The sequence below is a fragment of the Pempheris klunzingeri genome, chromosome 1 (genome assembly GCF_042242105.1).
Source record: "Pempheris klunzingeri isolate RE-2024b chromosome 1, fPemKlu1.hap1, whole genome shotgun sequence".
Taxonomy (NCBI): domain Eukaryota; kingdom Metazoa; phylum Chordata; class Actinopteri; order Acropomatiformes; family Pempheridae; genus Pempheris; species Pempheris klunzingeri.
The window spans coordinates 11,343,922-11,360,180 of record NC_092012.1 but is presented as its reverse complement, the minus strand read 5'-3'; the positions used below and the strand labels follow the sequence as shown (position 1 = coordinate 11,360,180).

Here is a 16,259-nt window from a genome sequence, read left to right as displayed (position 1 = left end):
CACCCACACCTCCCAGACTTTGGCTTAGGTGAGACATGTTCGACCGTTTTTGTAACTTTCCATAACTCAGAGTCGGACATTTACACCCACGCAGGGACGTGCGGTCAGGGGAGGCATCATCATCATCCTCCTCACCTGCCATCATAAGATGTATACTAATGATAAAATAAATATTTGTCCATTGATCTGTGCTATAAATGCAATTTCTGTATGATTCGAATAATTTCAATCATTTTTATAATCAAAATCGCTGTATTTTGCGTATTTCCTGTTCAATTACAGCGTAGGCAGCGAGGTGAGGCAGCACCGAGCTGTGCCTCACGTCAGATTGCGCAATCCCTTATATGTCCTCACTTTCCATATAGTAAGTAATGTATTTCACGTATGTCTATCACTTATTTAGTGTTAGGATCTGACATAAAGCCGCACTGAAAAGACATAAGGTGAGGCAGGCCGTAGCTCTGCCTCAACGTAGAAGGGCGTACGTGAGCTCACGTTTATTCTTATTCGGTGGTTGCTCCTCTTCTACGTAGTCAAGTAAAGTTCAATAGGAGTCCGTTATTTTATGTTTTGCTCTGACTGACTGCAAAAATGGAGGATGTAATATCTCAGCTCGAAAATTTCTCAAAATTGAATCCTGTGTGTGAGTGAGAGAAAGAGCGCATCCGCCATAGTGCTGTGTGGCTTGTTATAGGCTGTCTGTAGCATCCACCTTGGTGTTTTTTAATAATAATAATAATAATAATAATACATTTTATTTATAGGCGCCTTTCAAGGCACTCAAGGACACCGTACAACACACAGTTAAAAACAAACAGTGAAAAAGCAAACAAACAGTGGGAGGCATACTGAACCGCTATACATTTTACATTCTTCCATGGCCCAATACGTACCTGCTATGTGTATGGAAAGAACGCTGATATGAGATATGAAACATAATCGGTAGTTGGCAAATATATTGGGTGCATATATTTGTAAATCTGACTCTGAAAGAGTAAGTGCCTCACCAGCCACAAACCTCACCGCATGTCACTGCACCCACGTCACCCCGTGATTGACCATCTCTGCTGAGGCAAGAAAGAAGCCTTCTGCAGCTCTTTATTTAATTTGTGATACAACTATTTCTGTCGCTTTTCACGTAAAAAATGGAGCACAACACCATGAATGCCCTTCAAGAGAGACTGTTTGAAAATTTGCCCTCATATCTAAACAATTATTGATTCTCCTCCATCCAGTGTTACCATACAGAACAACTATAAACACTTTTCCATGTTCACATTTCCAACGTGGTCAAACAACACGTGTAATCACACCTGTAATCCATCCGCTAAAACCTTCTGACTTGCCTACCTTTATCCAAGCCCATCAATTCCTTCTTAAAATTTGAATCTATAAAACATGTTTTGTAAATAGCTTGAGTTTTTTTTTTTTTTTTTTAAAGCAGTTGGGACTTCCTGTAACAGCCAGGCACTAGCAGCAGGATGGTGTATGTGGGATTGACTCAAAATAAACTACAGTGCCCAGGTTCATGGTTCACGTCACCCAGTGAAATGTGGTGCTTTGGTTTTGGACAGCAGTGGGTGTTGGTAGCACAGCGTGTTTAGCTGTTTTAATACACAGACAACACTTGAACAACAAGATCAGTACATTCTTGGTTTTGGTGTTTTCATGGTATCCTTTAAATAGCAACATTCCCATGCTGGACTTTTGGTGAACTTGTTGGTCTCATGGCTGCAGATCGAGCCTAGCAAATCACAGGTTTTTTTTTTTTTTTTTTATCCAAACAGAGTGACTGCTTCATGACTAATGTGATTACTCAGCTCCTCCCTCCCTGTGATGGCACATGATACGCTTACCAAGTCTTCCTTCTCAAGTATTAAACTGTGCTAAGACACACTTCTTGAGAAATCCTAAAAATAAACTGTCAGAGCTTGATGGATGCATTGTGGTGTTTCCAGTCCATACAGTTTATTTGAGGTGGCAGAAAAAAAGTTTTATGTTTTACTTTTGCAAATTACTAATGTACTAATGGGACTGCTGTGTTCATGTCTTAAAATGAAGTTAGCTATCTGCCTTTCTGTTTTACAGCTGGTTATCCAGTGTCAAATGTCAACCCCCTCCCTCCCTGGAAACACTGCTGTGTGTATGATAGCATTGTATCCTGTACTTGAACTGCTCCCCAGTGCAGCAACAGACAGTTTTTCTTTAAAAAGATTGTAGATATGATAGACTGTTTATTTTTTCAACTAAAAAGCTTAACCATTTATAGGTTTTCCAAGAGCTGTGGGGAGTGGGGATTGTGTCCCAAGATGGTCACGGGACGATTTAAAGGAAGGAGAACAACAAAAAAGTGAAATTTCTTTTTCTTTTTGCTCTTTTTCTTCCAAAATACTGGACATTTTCCTTCTTTAGGCCTCTAAAATTCCTTGAAATGTAACAATTTAAGAAGGAAATATGAGAAGTGACATTAATTTTATGGGGTCACAGCGGATTCAATTTTAAAGACAAACAAAAAGTGTCAGCAGCACCAAGCCACAGAATCACGCTGTTGTCGTGAAGAAGTCAGTCTTTTAAAGGCAGAGATAACAGTGTGAGATTTGCTATAGCTCGGCTTTTTGGCTGAACGGCAGCATCGGATTCCCATGGAGATAATGGAGCGTTGTTGGAGCAAACAATGACAATGTTGGACTAACACACGTGTAACTATAGACTACAGAGTCTTCCCAGGGTCCCCAGGGCAAAAAGGAACAAAATAAGGAGCTGAGTACTGACTAACATGGATCCATGGCTTCATAAAGGAGAATATATTGCTCCTGAGGGACTGGAGCACCACCTGTGTCTGTGTGTGTGTGTGTGTGTGTGTGTGTGTGTGTGTGTGTGTGTGTTTGTCTGTCTCGGTGGGTGGTTGGACCACATTCTTGTGAAAGGGAGTGCTATCTGTCACACATGTTTGATGAACAGATTGAGCTTCAGCATGATTCAGGAACTGTCCCACGCAGATTCTTTCATTCACAGATCTGACAACACACACACTTAAACAAACACACACACACACACACACACACACAGACACAGTCTTCACATGATGTTTTGAAGGGTGTCTGTTTCTGAGAACATGGTTTCATATTTGTGCATCCGTTGTAAAAGTATTTCAGTAAATAGTTGGCTTTGCTAAGCTCGTTATGCGTGCTGTCAGATTATTTGAAGCTTAGGTGTGAACTTACATAAGGCTATTTTCCTTCAAGCTTTGCGTGCTTCCAGTGTTCTTAAATAAGTAATCACCTATAGCAGTGTGTGCCTGGATAAACACGTTATTATTGCTTACAAAAGCGCTCCTAAATAATAACTGCTCGCTCTCTCCTTCCTGCTCTTTCCTCCTCGCTTTTCTTTGTGCAGGAGAAGCAAAAAACATCCCTCCGTACCCGGGGCCCAACAGGATGAGGGACTGTTACTGCACTGTCAACCTGGACCAAGAGGAGGTCTTCAGGACCAAGATCATTGAGAAGTCGCTTTGGTACGTTGACTTCCTGTCTCTTTAAATTGGAAGGGTTTAAAATTGAATCCACCAGGTCGGAGCTGGTGTTGAAGTTCGCGCTCTCACATACTTTTAAACTATTTAGTTTGTCTCCTCTCATGGAGACATGTGTGATACATTGTATCTACACTTTTTAAGCTCTGTATCAAGGTGTGTTATCACAATCGCAGCATAATTCTATGTAAATAGTGGAAATATCACATATGCATTCATTCAGGGTCCCAAAAGTTATAAGCTGAAAGCTGAATATTGACCGTTATATTTTCAAGGTTAGGAATATACATGAATATTCATGCATGTATCACAAATCGAATTTTAACATTTAAGATTCAACCTAAGCATGAAAAATATATGATCTTTTCCACTCTGATGCTTTGCGGATATTGCATATTGTTGCAGAGTATTACTTGAAGATTATGGATGGCTGAATAGATTTGATTACACGCAGCCTGGAGATTTCATATTTTTGTTTGGTTGAGCTGACAAGGAAACAAGTGAGATCCTTCCCGCACGGAGAGTTGCAGCTGACAAAAATTGAATTACATTTCTTTAAGGATCCTGTGTTTGTAGGATTGTTTATAAATGCGGTCATGCTTCTGTCTGTACGTCCATCCATCCGACCATCCCCTCTGCCTCTCTCTCTTTATGTCTGCTGAGTGACAGAGGAAGTCGGTAATTGTGAGCAGCGGCCCTGAGGGCGCAGCTCACGAGATTCTCATTGCCATGTAATGTCAATGGTCCTCGTTTAGGTAAAGCAGAGTGTGGCAGCCAATGTGTCTCCAGCCGATGGTCACAAACAGGCCTGTTGTTGTGGAGTCCACGTGATTCATGGCACGATATAAATACACATGAGTTTATTTTATATCTGCCCACGTGACTAACCGACAAAATTGATCAAGTGTGTGTAAAGCGTCCATTAAGTATTGCATGGGATGCAGCACTAAGTCAAGCCACAATAGCGTGTTTACCGAAGGCCTTTATAAAGGCCTCTGAGGGAAATTTGTACGGAAGTGTACTGCATTTACCAAAGAAAAAAACATGGAGATCAAAATCTCATAATTACGAGAAAATGAATATCAGGATCTAACTGCTGTAATTAGAGCGTGCGAACGAAATGTGACCTCAAAGTGTTTAATTTTAGACATTCATTCATTGTTTCTTCTAGTGCATTTGTGTTTGTGGAGTAAATGGTCTGTCAGAGGAGAGTAGTGTCTAATCCCTTTCATGTGCCCTCTCCTTCCTCTCCCCTCCAGTCCGTTCTATGGGGAGGACTTCTACTGCGAGATCCCACGTAGCTTCAGACACCTCTCCTTTTACATCTTCGACAGGGACGTCTTCAGGAGGGACTCCAGCATCGGTGAGTAAAACAGCTGCCCCATCTGTTGTAAAACCCCCTCACACCCATAACCAAGAGTGGAAAGAGAATGGAGACTTTCTCGGTTCATGGCGAGTGTTAGGAAGGAGAAATAAGCCTCATGTTACAGGTTTTTTACTTTTATGAAAGAGCAGTAGCTCTCTACTCTGTTACAAAACAACAACTTTTTAATTGTATTTCTTCTCTATTTTCTCTATTCAAATACATACTGTAGAGTCAACAACATTAGAATATGGATAGATTTGATTCAAAATTGAAGTCAGAACCTTATAATTTCAAACAATTACTCGGTAATGTCAATAAATAAGTTATAAAACCAGTGTTTTACATTACTACTCTCTACTCTGGGTGTGTGTAACGGACATACAGTAAATGTTTTGATTGCACAACATTATCCTCAAGTCACAGAAGATCAAGTAGTTTAATTAAAGTGAAAGTCACCCTCTAGCGCCTCAAAAGCTCACTACTAAACACGTAATATATAGTTTAATCTATACAAAAGTGTGGGAATGACAAATTGTGGTTTTACTGGGAGTTATGTGCCCCCAAAGTGAGTCATTTCTTGGCCAGGGAGAGCTCCTGTAGTCCTGTAACATTACGAGCGGCATCGATCTTCTCATCTGTCTCATGTCGAATGATTCCTTTGAGGGCATCTCTCAGAGCAGCCCTCAGCACTAGAAAGGTGTGTGTTTGTTTGTGTGTGGGTGGATGTTTTTATCAGTGTTACAGGGTGTGTCTGTGTGAAAGTCGGTGGGCTTGTATTTGCGTGTGTGTGAGTGTGAACACCAACCACAAACAGTAAAACCTTTCTCAGATTGTGATTTGAATCTTTAACACTGTCACAGCTCGTGTGTGTGTGTGCGTGTTTGTGGGTGTTATAAACACAAAGGAAACTCTAAGTTTCGGCATAGAAATGACTGCATTTCTGCACCTGGCGCCTATGTGCATTTACGAAAAAGAAAGTTATTGGTGTGTGGATTTACACTATGCGAGCAGACATGTGAGCTTGTGTCTTTTTAGGAAAGCGTAAAGTGAGTTATGTTTTGAGCTCATTTGTCTTCGTGTGCGTGTAGGCAAAGTTGCAGTGAAGAAAGAGGATCTGCAGAAATATCACGGCAAAGACACCTGGTTTCAGCTGCAGCCTGTCAGCGCTGACTCAGAGGTGCAGGTGAGTACAGAGAGAAAACACACACACACACACACACACACATTCAGGTGACATTTTGAAAACAAAGCACTCTCTCGATCTTCTCTTCCCCTTTACTCAGAGAAGTTCCACGTTTTTTGCCTCAGCTTCTTTGCAGAAACCACACGACGCTTTTGTTGAACCGCGCTTTGGTTTATTGACCAAAATGTGCCTGGTTGATCAGTTTTCACTTATTCTTTGAACTGTGAAGACAAACATGTTTATTATCCTTAAATTAAGGTATCAAAAAAGTAATGTTATTGTGTTGAAATTCATGTGTGTTGCACCCATGCACCCGTAGACGTTTACCCTGTATACAGTATACGCAGAGATGTGTGATAGTGTGTCTGCATGTGAATATATGAAGCAGGGCAGAACCCAAACAAACACAGCATGTGTGCACCTGACACATCCGAGCCTGCAGGGTCAAAGTCACCCGGATCTCCATGTACACTGCAGATCGCATTCGTTCACCTCGGTCGCTGCCCAGTTTGTGATCAGCTGGTCAGAGCGCGAACACATGTCTCAAATCAAAATCACTTTATTTTCCACATTCTCGCTTGTCATGAATGAATGACTGAACTGGCTGACAGATGGTAAAATATGTGTTTGACTCGCAGGTTGTGTTTTTTTTTCTATTTGCTGTTGACAGTAATAACAGGATATCAGAGAACTTTACAGGAGTGTGTTGGTGGTTCTTTTATGATGGAGCTAAAACCAGATCAAAGCAAATCAATATTGACAGGCTGAAATGTTCACTCTTAATCTCAGTTGTGGGTTTTCTAACGTCAGCGTCTGTGCTTTATTCGACTATTATTGCGAACTGATTAGTCTTTTTTTTTTTTTTTTAAAGTGTGGTTTTCCCACAGCTGCACACACCTATTGCCACTTCCTGATACACTTGAGATAGATGGTGCACATTTTTCCCACACTGTTTATGTTACTGAAAAACTGAGAAACAAACAAGATAGGCACCAAATATTAGTCCGAACAGTATACGAACAACTCAAATGGTGGATTGGAGTCAATCACTGAGGAAAAAAAAACTGACAAATTTAGAGTTTGCTGGTGTTTGTGGCAGCGCAACAAGTGAACAAGGAAAGTCTGCACAATTCAAGGAAGCATTTGAAGTGAATTAGTAGCTTTGCTCTAATTGACAGGTGGTCTTGTCTGACATGCACTCAGCACATCCCTTTGGGGTATTGTCAGTGAGTTATAAACAAGGTGAAAAGTAAATGTTAGTCTTCACACAGAGTATTTGACAAAAGAAAATACCCTAAAGAAAGAGAAAACGAGCTTTCGTTTTCATTACCCTGGTTCATCTGTGAGTAATTGGGTTAGGAATTGTTGCTACTTTCCACACTTGTCCTTCGTGCCTTTTTAATACATATGCAACATTTTCTACTATTGAGCATTCAGCAGTGTTACTCACCCACACGCATGGTTACACACACGCATCTACACACAGACGGGAACGCACACACCAAGCACATAGTACCACACACACACAGACGGTCAGATACACAGCGAACAGTAACATCTGCAGACAGATGGGTGTGTGTAGCCCTGGAGCAGGGATCTGAAACAGAGACACATTCATCCGAGGAGCCGGGGAGAGGAAGGATGTGTGAGAGAATGAGAGAAAAGAGAGAAAAGCGAGGGAGATGGATCAAATGAAGTAGGAAGATAGAGTGTCTCTCTTCTCTTTTCAATAGAGGACACATTGTTTGGCCTGTGCGCACATGTGTAAGTGCGTGTGTTTGTTCCCTCTGCCTGAATCGGCCAGAGAGAGCGACGCCTGTGAGTTTGCATACTGATGCTGTTAATTAATGGAGCTTTTCTAGACAGCTGCAGCACTACACTGTCATTATGTCATTAATCCAATCACTTCAGAGGGAAAATAACTTCAGCATGACGTTCAGGCTCGCAGCTATTTTCTTACAGGGTCTCTGTTGGTGGAGGAATGCCACTTTTTTCCACGTTTGTGTATTTGGTTTTCTTTTTCAGGAAAAAAATTATCGTATAGTTTTAGGCCTTTACTGAAATACGATTTCAACCATTTCCTGCCTCATACAGTATAGACAGCGCATAAGAGGGAGGATATGACATGTTCTTGATCTTTAGCAGTTATGCACTGGCAATGAGATTTAATAACAAGGCAGCTGAAAACCATGTGTCTCCAAATTTGGTGACAGTTATGTTTGAATGGTTACATGTTTTATGAGTTGAGACCCGTGGTTGAACCCGTTGCACTAGTCATTCGAACAACATTGAAAATCTGACATCTTTAGAGTAGATTAGGTTGCACATTGTTGTGACATTTGTTTTGCGTCACAAGCCGACTCGATTTCACAACTTCACACACGCACAAATAAATTGGCAAATGGTTTTCACTGAATAGCGACCGTCCTACCTGACACTGAACACCTGGCTGTGTGGTGGATGGGCCGCTCCGCAGAGCTTTGAATATTTAAACCCCTTACTATCATTGTAAAAACAAAAGAATGTGCATTAAATGTGTCTATTTTTGTGTTTGCGTTCTGCAGGGAAAAGTGCACCTGGAGCTGCGTCTGAGTGAAGTCATCACAGACAGTGGAGTCATCAACCATAAACTAGCCACACGGTGAGACTGCACAACCACTCGCACACACGCACACACACACACACACTCAGACACTCACATGCATATAAAGCCATAACCACACATACACACACACCATTGCCATTGATTTCATTTCACATTGTGTTCATACAGAACAATAATACACAGCATGTTTTTATATGACTTGTGTTTGAAAAAAATGATCCGTTATGGTGGTAAGCAGAAAGTTTATGTTAAGAGAATAAAAGAAAAGAAGAATTTCCTGACCACATCCTGTAGCCACAAAGATTAATTCTCTGCTGTTGACAGAAAAATACACATTTTCCATAAACAAGGATTTTATAATGCATTCAAAATCCAAGTCAAGACTTGCTGTCACATCAGTTAGCTGATGTCGGAAAGATTTTTCACCACTTTGGTTCAAACTGAAATATCTGTCCAACAAAAACTATTGGACAGATTGCTGTATCGTTGTGTACAGTCATTCATGGTCCCCAGAGGATTATTCCTGATGACTTTGGTGATTACCTGACCTTTCCTCTAAGTCAAAATTTCACTTTGTGTATGACCAAATACCTGCAAAAACCAATGACATTAGTGCTACTTAGCAAATTCTAGCACGCCGACACGCTAAACAATGATGGTGGACATTTGAGAATATTATACCATTATACTGTATACAGTGATACAGGCTCAGAAATATTTGGACAGTGACACAAGTTTTGTCATTTTAGCCGTTTACGAAAAAATATTCAGGATAAAATTATATAATCAATATGGGCTTAAAGTGCAGACTCAGCTGTAATTTGAGAGTATTCACATCCAAATTGGAGCAAGGGTTTAGGAATTAATCAAATCAACAGTTTGGTACATTCTGAGAAAAAAAAGAGTGCACTGGTGAGCTTGGGAACTCAAAAAGGCCTGGATGTCCGCGGAAGACAACAGTGGTGGATGATCGCAGAATCCTTTCCATGGTGAAGGAAAAACCCCTTCACAACATCCACTCAAGTGAAGAACACTCTCCAGGAAGTAGGTGTATCAGTATCTAAGTCTACCATAAAGAGAAGACTTCATGAGAGTAAATACAAAGGATTCACCACAAGGTGCAAACCATTAATCAGCCTCAAAAATAGAAAGGCCAGAATTGACTTTGCCAAAAAAAAACACCTGAAGAAGCCAGCCCAGTTCTGGAACAGCATTCTTTGGACAGATGAGACTAAGATCAAGCTGTACCAGAATGATGGGAAGAAGAAAGTTTGGAGAAGAATTGGAACAGCTCATGATCCAAAGCACACCACATCTTCTGTAAAACATGGTGGAGGCAGTGTGATGGCATGGGCATGCATGGCTTCCAGTGGCACTGGGTCACTTGTGTTTATTGATGATGTGACAAAAGACAGAAGCAGCCGGATGAATTCTGAAGTGTATAGGGATATACTTTCTGCTCAGATTCAGCCAAATGCAGCAAAGTTGATTGGACGGCGCTTCACAGTACAGATGGACAATGATCCAAAACATACTGCAAAAGCAACCCAGGAGTTTTTTAAAGCAAAGAAGTGGAATATTCTGCAATGGCCGAGTCAATCACCAGATCTCAACCCAATCGAGCATGCATTTCACTTGCTCAGGACAAAACTTAAGGCAGAAAGAACCACAAACAAGCAACAACTGAAGACAGCTGCAGTAAAGGCCTGGCAAAGCATCACAAAGGAGGAAACCCAGCATTTGGTGATGTCCATGGGTTCCAGACTTCAGGCAGTCATTGCCTGCAAAGGATTCTCAACAAAATATTGAAAAGTAACATTTTACTTAGGGTTATGTTTATTTGTCCAATTACTTTTGAGCCCCTGGAATGAGGAGCGTTTGTATAAAAAATAGCTACAATTCCTACATGTTTAGTCATATATTTTTGTTCAACCCCTTCAATTAAACCTTAAAGTCTGCACTTCAGTTCCGTTGTAGTTGTTTCATTTCAAATCCAATGTGGTGGCATGCAGAGCCCAAATCATGAAGATTGTGTCACTGTCCAAATATTTCTTGGCCTAACTGTACTTGCTAAATATAAACATGTTAGCCCTGTCATTGTGAGCAGGTTAGCATCCCGACAGCATTTATCTAGAAGAATCACTATGCCTAAGCAGAGCCAGAGGTTGGCCTGACACAAGCATAACGGCAATACATCTTTCATCCACTGTGGGTTCTTGAGGGCTCTATATAGTGGATATATTTACTCAGTGCAATACAATTCACTCTCGTTCCAAGGTGCATGGCTTGTTGCCCAGCAACAGCTTTTAAGTGAGGTGGTTGGAGGTTGGAGCTTTTTCTTGAGAATAAATATGTTTTTGACAATGTGAATTAATATGTTGTTGATGTGGAACTCATGAACTCATAAGTCTGCCCTTGTGTTGCTGTGTGTGTAAAAATGATTGTACACAAGTGTGATGTGTGAACGTCAGTATTTGCCGCCCAAACAAATTGCTTTTGGATGGAATGCCTGTTTGCTCTCCAGCTCTTCTTCTGTAACATGCATCAGTAAAGTCTGGTGATGAGCCAGCGTGGCTGAGTTCCCAGAGAACATTGTAGGTAAGGAGCTTAGAGCAGCAGGTCATCTAGTCAGATTTCTCTAGGAAGACACGTGTACGAGGGAGACGGAGACAGAGCTTCGTCCATTCAGCTTTAGAGATTAAACTAACCGACTGAAAGAAATCATAAACATGTGCTCACATTAAAGGTACAATGCCATTGTTCAGACAGCCCATTATTCGGACACCCCAACAGTCTGAAAAATGTGCCATTGTACCAAAAGAATAGCCTTTATTGGTCTTTATACATGGTACAATGAAACTTTGAATGGCATCTCTGTAGCAATAAAAAAAAACAACAGGCAAGAAAATAGACAAAAGCAAACTTGTCTGACAACCCTAACCCCACAGAAACCCGTACAGCAGCCTACATTTAACGGCTCGGGTGACACCACCAGAGGTAAAACTTGCAAAATGTTGTTTGGTGTAAGGCCAAGAAGTCTATTAAGCGCAAAACCCCCACCGATTCAGAACCACGATCAGGACAACTAACAACTGTGAGGAGGGCGTGTATTAAAGGACCTTCGGAGCAGTGGATGTTTTTATTTATTGGAATAACGGAAAGTTTTCAGACTATTTGGAATAATGGGCTGTCCAAACAATGGGCAACATAAAAATTTCCATTTGAAGCCACTTCATACTGATGCTTCTCTACATTTTAGAGACAAACATTGTACTTTTTACTCCTTGACATTCATCTGACAGCTGATGTAGTTACAGTAGTTACGATGAAGGTTAAGACTTTTACAAAAAAAATATATTGTTACAGTTTAAACCACCCCAACAGTATACAAAGTCAAATCAGCACCAGTTCCAGCAACTTCAATGGTTCAGTAACAAAATAGATACAGTGGAACCAGAAAAATCGTTGTTTTTTTTCTCTCCTTGTTAAAATCTGATCCTGCATTACCCACAATGCAACTTGGGTTTGGTTGGAGATTTGGGTGTGTTATGTTAGTGAACAGCGTAGCCTCGAATAATCCAAGACCTGGAAATCTAACATGTTAGTAAAAATTGATGAGAGCTCTCCTTTAAGTAATATTTCAGATATAGGTCTTTAACTTGTTCTTGTAATTTTGACAGTGCGGTATTGTAATCTAAATGCTTTCAGTGGAAAAGGCCAACAGACAGAAATGTAGTTGGTTGTGCAATGACATGACTGACATATGAGGGCAGGAAGCATCTCATAAGCAAACTTACATTTAGTTATAACTTTTGGAATATACTCAGGTCCCTGTTCTCTTTTAATTTAATGTTTCATTTCACTTGAAATAGTGCACCCATCATTGACACTGACTCATAATCACATCCGCTTTTTGTGTGTGGTTTAGGCGCTATGATGTAATTCGTTTTCCCCTTTTTTGAGAGAAATTGTTTTTGACAGGCTATGTGGGCGCAGCAAAGAAGCACATTAACCTAATATGAGTAATGTCGACTAAAACAAATAAGTCTGCCTCGCCGCTACCACCACTGTCTGGCATGTCAGAGCTCACAGCAGTGATGAGAGAGAGAGACAGGGGGCTGGATAGTAGGCCAAGCAGGGGTTATATAAACAAGCTTACTGGACAGGAAGTGCTCTGGCATTAGTGATGCTTAACCCAGCCCACTCCTTATTCCTTATTAGGAACCTGTGTGTGTGTGTGTGTGTGTGTGTGTTTGTCTGGGGGGAGGGGGCGGGGGGGTGGGTGGGTGTGTGGGTGTGATGTGGGTGTGTCAGCAGGATGGTTCAAGCTGTTGCATGTGTGTCAGATCAGTTGTGGGCAGCGCTGCGATTTGCTGTGTAATTCATCATGCAGTGTGAGTAGTGGTGCATCACCGTGACGCACAGGAAGTGATTCGTCCCGCTGGGTGTCCTCTCCCGTTTGGGTGCTAATCCCCTTCCAGCATGATGTCATCGCACAGCAGCACAGCCATGAGACAGGAATAGATAGATAGATAGATGGATAGATAGATAGATAGATCCTTTTCTAATAGATGTTATTCCTATATGGCTGTCTATGATCTTTACATGCATGAACCTATGCAGTATGGTTTTGGGGAAGTTAAGGAATTTCTGCAGAACTTGAAAGAGAAGCACACAAGCATTTTTTTCTTCCGCGTTTTTCTTCCTTTGGTGATCAGAGACGTTTGACGCCCACTCTGGATTAAATCCTACCTGAGCTTTGTTTTCTATGCCTCCCTTACACTCTGATCTCTCTCACACTGTCTCCCAAAGACTCAGGAGTCTGTTCACGTTCCTCAAGATATGGCCTCTTCTGCGTTTAATTTTATTTTTCTCTCAAGTGCTCTTTGTGCGCTGTGTGTTGTTGCTGGATCACACAGGATTTAGAATTGGCACAACTCTTCGCTAACGGCTCAAATGGAATTACTTCCCTGCGTCTCTTTTCATCTGTCCCTCTCTCTGTTTCTGCCCTTACATACAGACACACCTAACTTTGACACCAGGGGCCGTTTTTACATGCTGAGAAAACTCTCACTGAGCTCTTAAGTTGGGCCAAAATTTACTAGCAAGGATTCCCAGCGTAGGAGTGAGCTACAGTATGAATGGACCAGATGTTTTATTTCTGTGAAAAGGGGGCGGATGGCTGGATTGGTTGAGATGATGCTCTCCTTAGATGTAGGGCACATGCCTCTTAAATAGATCATTACAGTTGATGCAAAGTGTAGGTTGAAGTGTTGATTACTTGCATCAAAAATAAAAGTTCATCCTCCGTCAGCTCTCAGAAAAATGCCGACAACTGAGACAGGAGATTTTTTATTTCCAAAACCTTTTGAGATTTAAAAGTTGAAATGAAATTTTTCATACACATTTCATAGCAATTCATTAAATCATGGCTGCGTAACATTTAAGTTTCAGGGCTTTGCTCACGGGGACAACTAATGAAGCAGAACCATAGTTAATGTTATTAGTTACACTTGTTCTTTTCCTGCAATGATGTCACAAAGTCTGCTGAGGAAAAGGTCTAATGTAAACCAGCAATAAGTTTCTGGTATGCACACAAAAGGCTTCAACTGTGACTTCTACAAAAACGTTTAAAAAGTTGGACCTCAGATTATTTTTAAAAGTCTTTAGGTGTTCTATGCATTTATTACAAAGTGATGTTAATTTTTTGACTCTTTTGAGTATTTTAATACCCTATCAACTAAATTTAGTCTGTTAAGGGATTAAAATGTTCCCTTGTCCTTATCCTCTTACATACTGGAAACGGCTTCCTACTGTTTTATATTGTATGTTGTATTTGATGAGAGCAGTGAGATACTGTCTGTGTGGGCGGATGACGTTAAGAGCCCTGCAGAGGTGCACGATTGGATTTCAATTCTCAGCGGTCTTTGCAGCACTGGTGACCCTTCCACACTTGATTAAGTGATAATAGAGCTTAATGGAGCCTAAAGAGCCCTCTGAGTAGTCAGGTGATTTTGTGTGACCCCTGGCATTTAGTATTTAGAAATCCTTTTATCCTGCTCATCTGCCATTTTCCCCTTTGCTTCAAAAAAGCTAAGTCATCTCCTCTTAACTAATTATAATAAAGGTTTGTTAGCATAGTAAAAACATCTTAGGATACAAAGGGTGTGTTAGCATCGTAGAAACACCTTAGCATAATAAAGCTAGGTTAGCATAGTAGAAAACTTTAGCATAATAAAGCTACATTAGCATTGTAAAAAACACCATAGCATAATAAAGCTACGTTAGCACAATATAAACACCCTAGCATAATAAAGTTACGTTAGCACAGTAAAAACACATTAGCATAATAAAGCTACATTAGCACAATATAAACACCCTAGCATAATAAAGTTACGTTAGCACAGTAAAAACACATTAGCATAATAAAGCTACGTTAGCACAATATAAACACCCTAGCATAATATAGTTACGTTAGCACAGTAAAAACACATTAGCATAATAAAGCTACGTTAGCATGATATAAACACTAACACTAATAAATCTACATTAGCACTGTAAAAAACACCCTAGCATAATAAAGCTATGTTAGCACAGTAAAAATAGCCTTCTGAAAAGCTTTTGTCGATATTAGGTTTTAAAATTATTTTGTACTATGATCCGTGAGATCACACAGTGCTCATGGTGCATCAAAATCAGCATCACGTTACTGTGTTACGTGTGTGTGTGTGTGTGTGTGTGTGCACAGGTCCATGTTTGTGCGGCAGTGTGCTTATTCATTCATATTAATGTTTTCTGTGTCTTTTCACCAGAGTGTTGGAGTGCCAAGGTCTTCCAATCGTCAATGGCCAGTGTGATCCCTACGCTGCTGTCTCCTTACTAGGACCTTCAAGGTCAGTTCTCTCACATGGTCGTCCTTTTTCACAGCAGACATTTTGACTTGTCAAAGTAGGAAAAGCAAAGGTACAATGATAACACCAGTGATGGCAGCATTCCATTCAGCTTAGGCAGTTCCAGGACTCTCGTGTTGCGCAGGCCACTCAGTGCCATGGCTTAATAGGACACTTAATGGAATGGAGCCCGTGTTCATTTTATTATTTACGCCTGTGCTGTTGCCGCTATGACGAGTCAAAATGTCTGTTGTGTAAAAGGTCTGTGGGACAGGATTTCACCAGCCCCATGCACAGCTTTGTTTAACTTTGGATAAACGTGTGGTTTTATCTCCTTCTGCCTTCCTGCTTCTCTCAGGTCGGAAGCCAAGAAGACCAAAGTGAAGAGGAAAACCAACAATCCACAGTATGAGGAGGTTTTCTATTTTGAGGTGTGTATGATTTGTTTAACGTTGACCCGTTTGTCGTTTTTAAAGATGTTTTCATGCCAGGTATCAGTCACAGCCAGAGCGAGGTTATTATTATATGCGAAAACTGAAAATAAAGACAACTATGAAAAAAACGAGGCTGTGCAAAAAAAACAATAACTAACTGAAACTGTGTTGTGTGTTTACAAAACTAAATAAAACAAACTAAAATTGTCCTTAATTTTCTTCTTTTTAGAACACAACACTTGTTCTTACATT

The 16,259-nt window shown here is 40.7% G+C and overlaps 1 protein-coding gene across 1 annotated transcript in view; it reads left to right on the top strand.

Annotated features, from left to right (window-relative positions):
- rasa3 (RAS p21 protein activator 3) overlaps positions 1-16,259 on the top strand; it is a 42,379-nt gene that overhangs the window by 10,257 nt on the left and 15,863 nt on the right. Inside the window, exons 2-7 of the mRNA XM_070829565.1 lie at positions 3,397-3,514; positions 4,789-4,892; positions 5,984-6,078; positions 8,643-8,719; positions 15,496-15,576; positions 15,932-16,004. Coding sequence (XP_070685666.1) covers positions 3,397-3,514; positions 4,789-4,892; positions 5,984-6,078; positions 8,643-8,719; positions 15,496-15,576; positions 15,932-16,004 — 548 coding nt within the window. The remainder of the gene's footprint in view (positions 1-3,396; positions 3,515-4,788; positions 4,893-5,983; positions 6,079-8,642; positions 8,720-15,495; positions 15,577-15,931; positions 16,005-16,259) is intronic.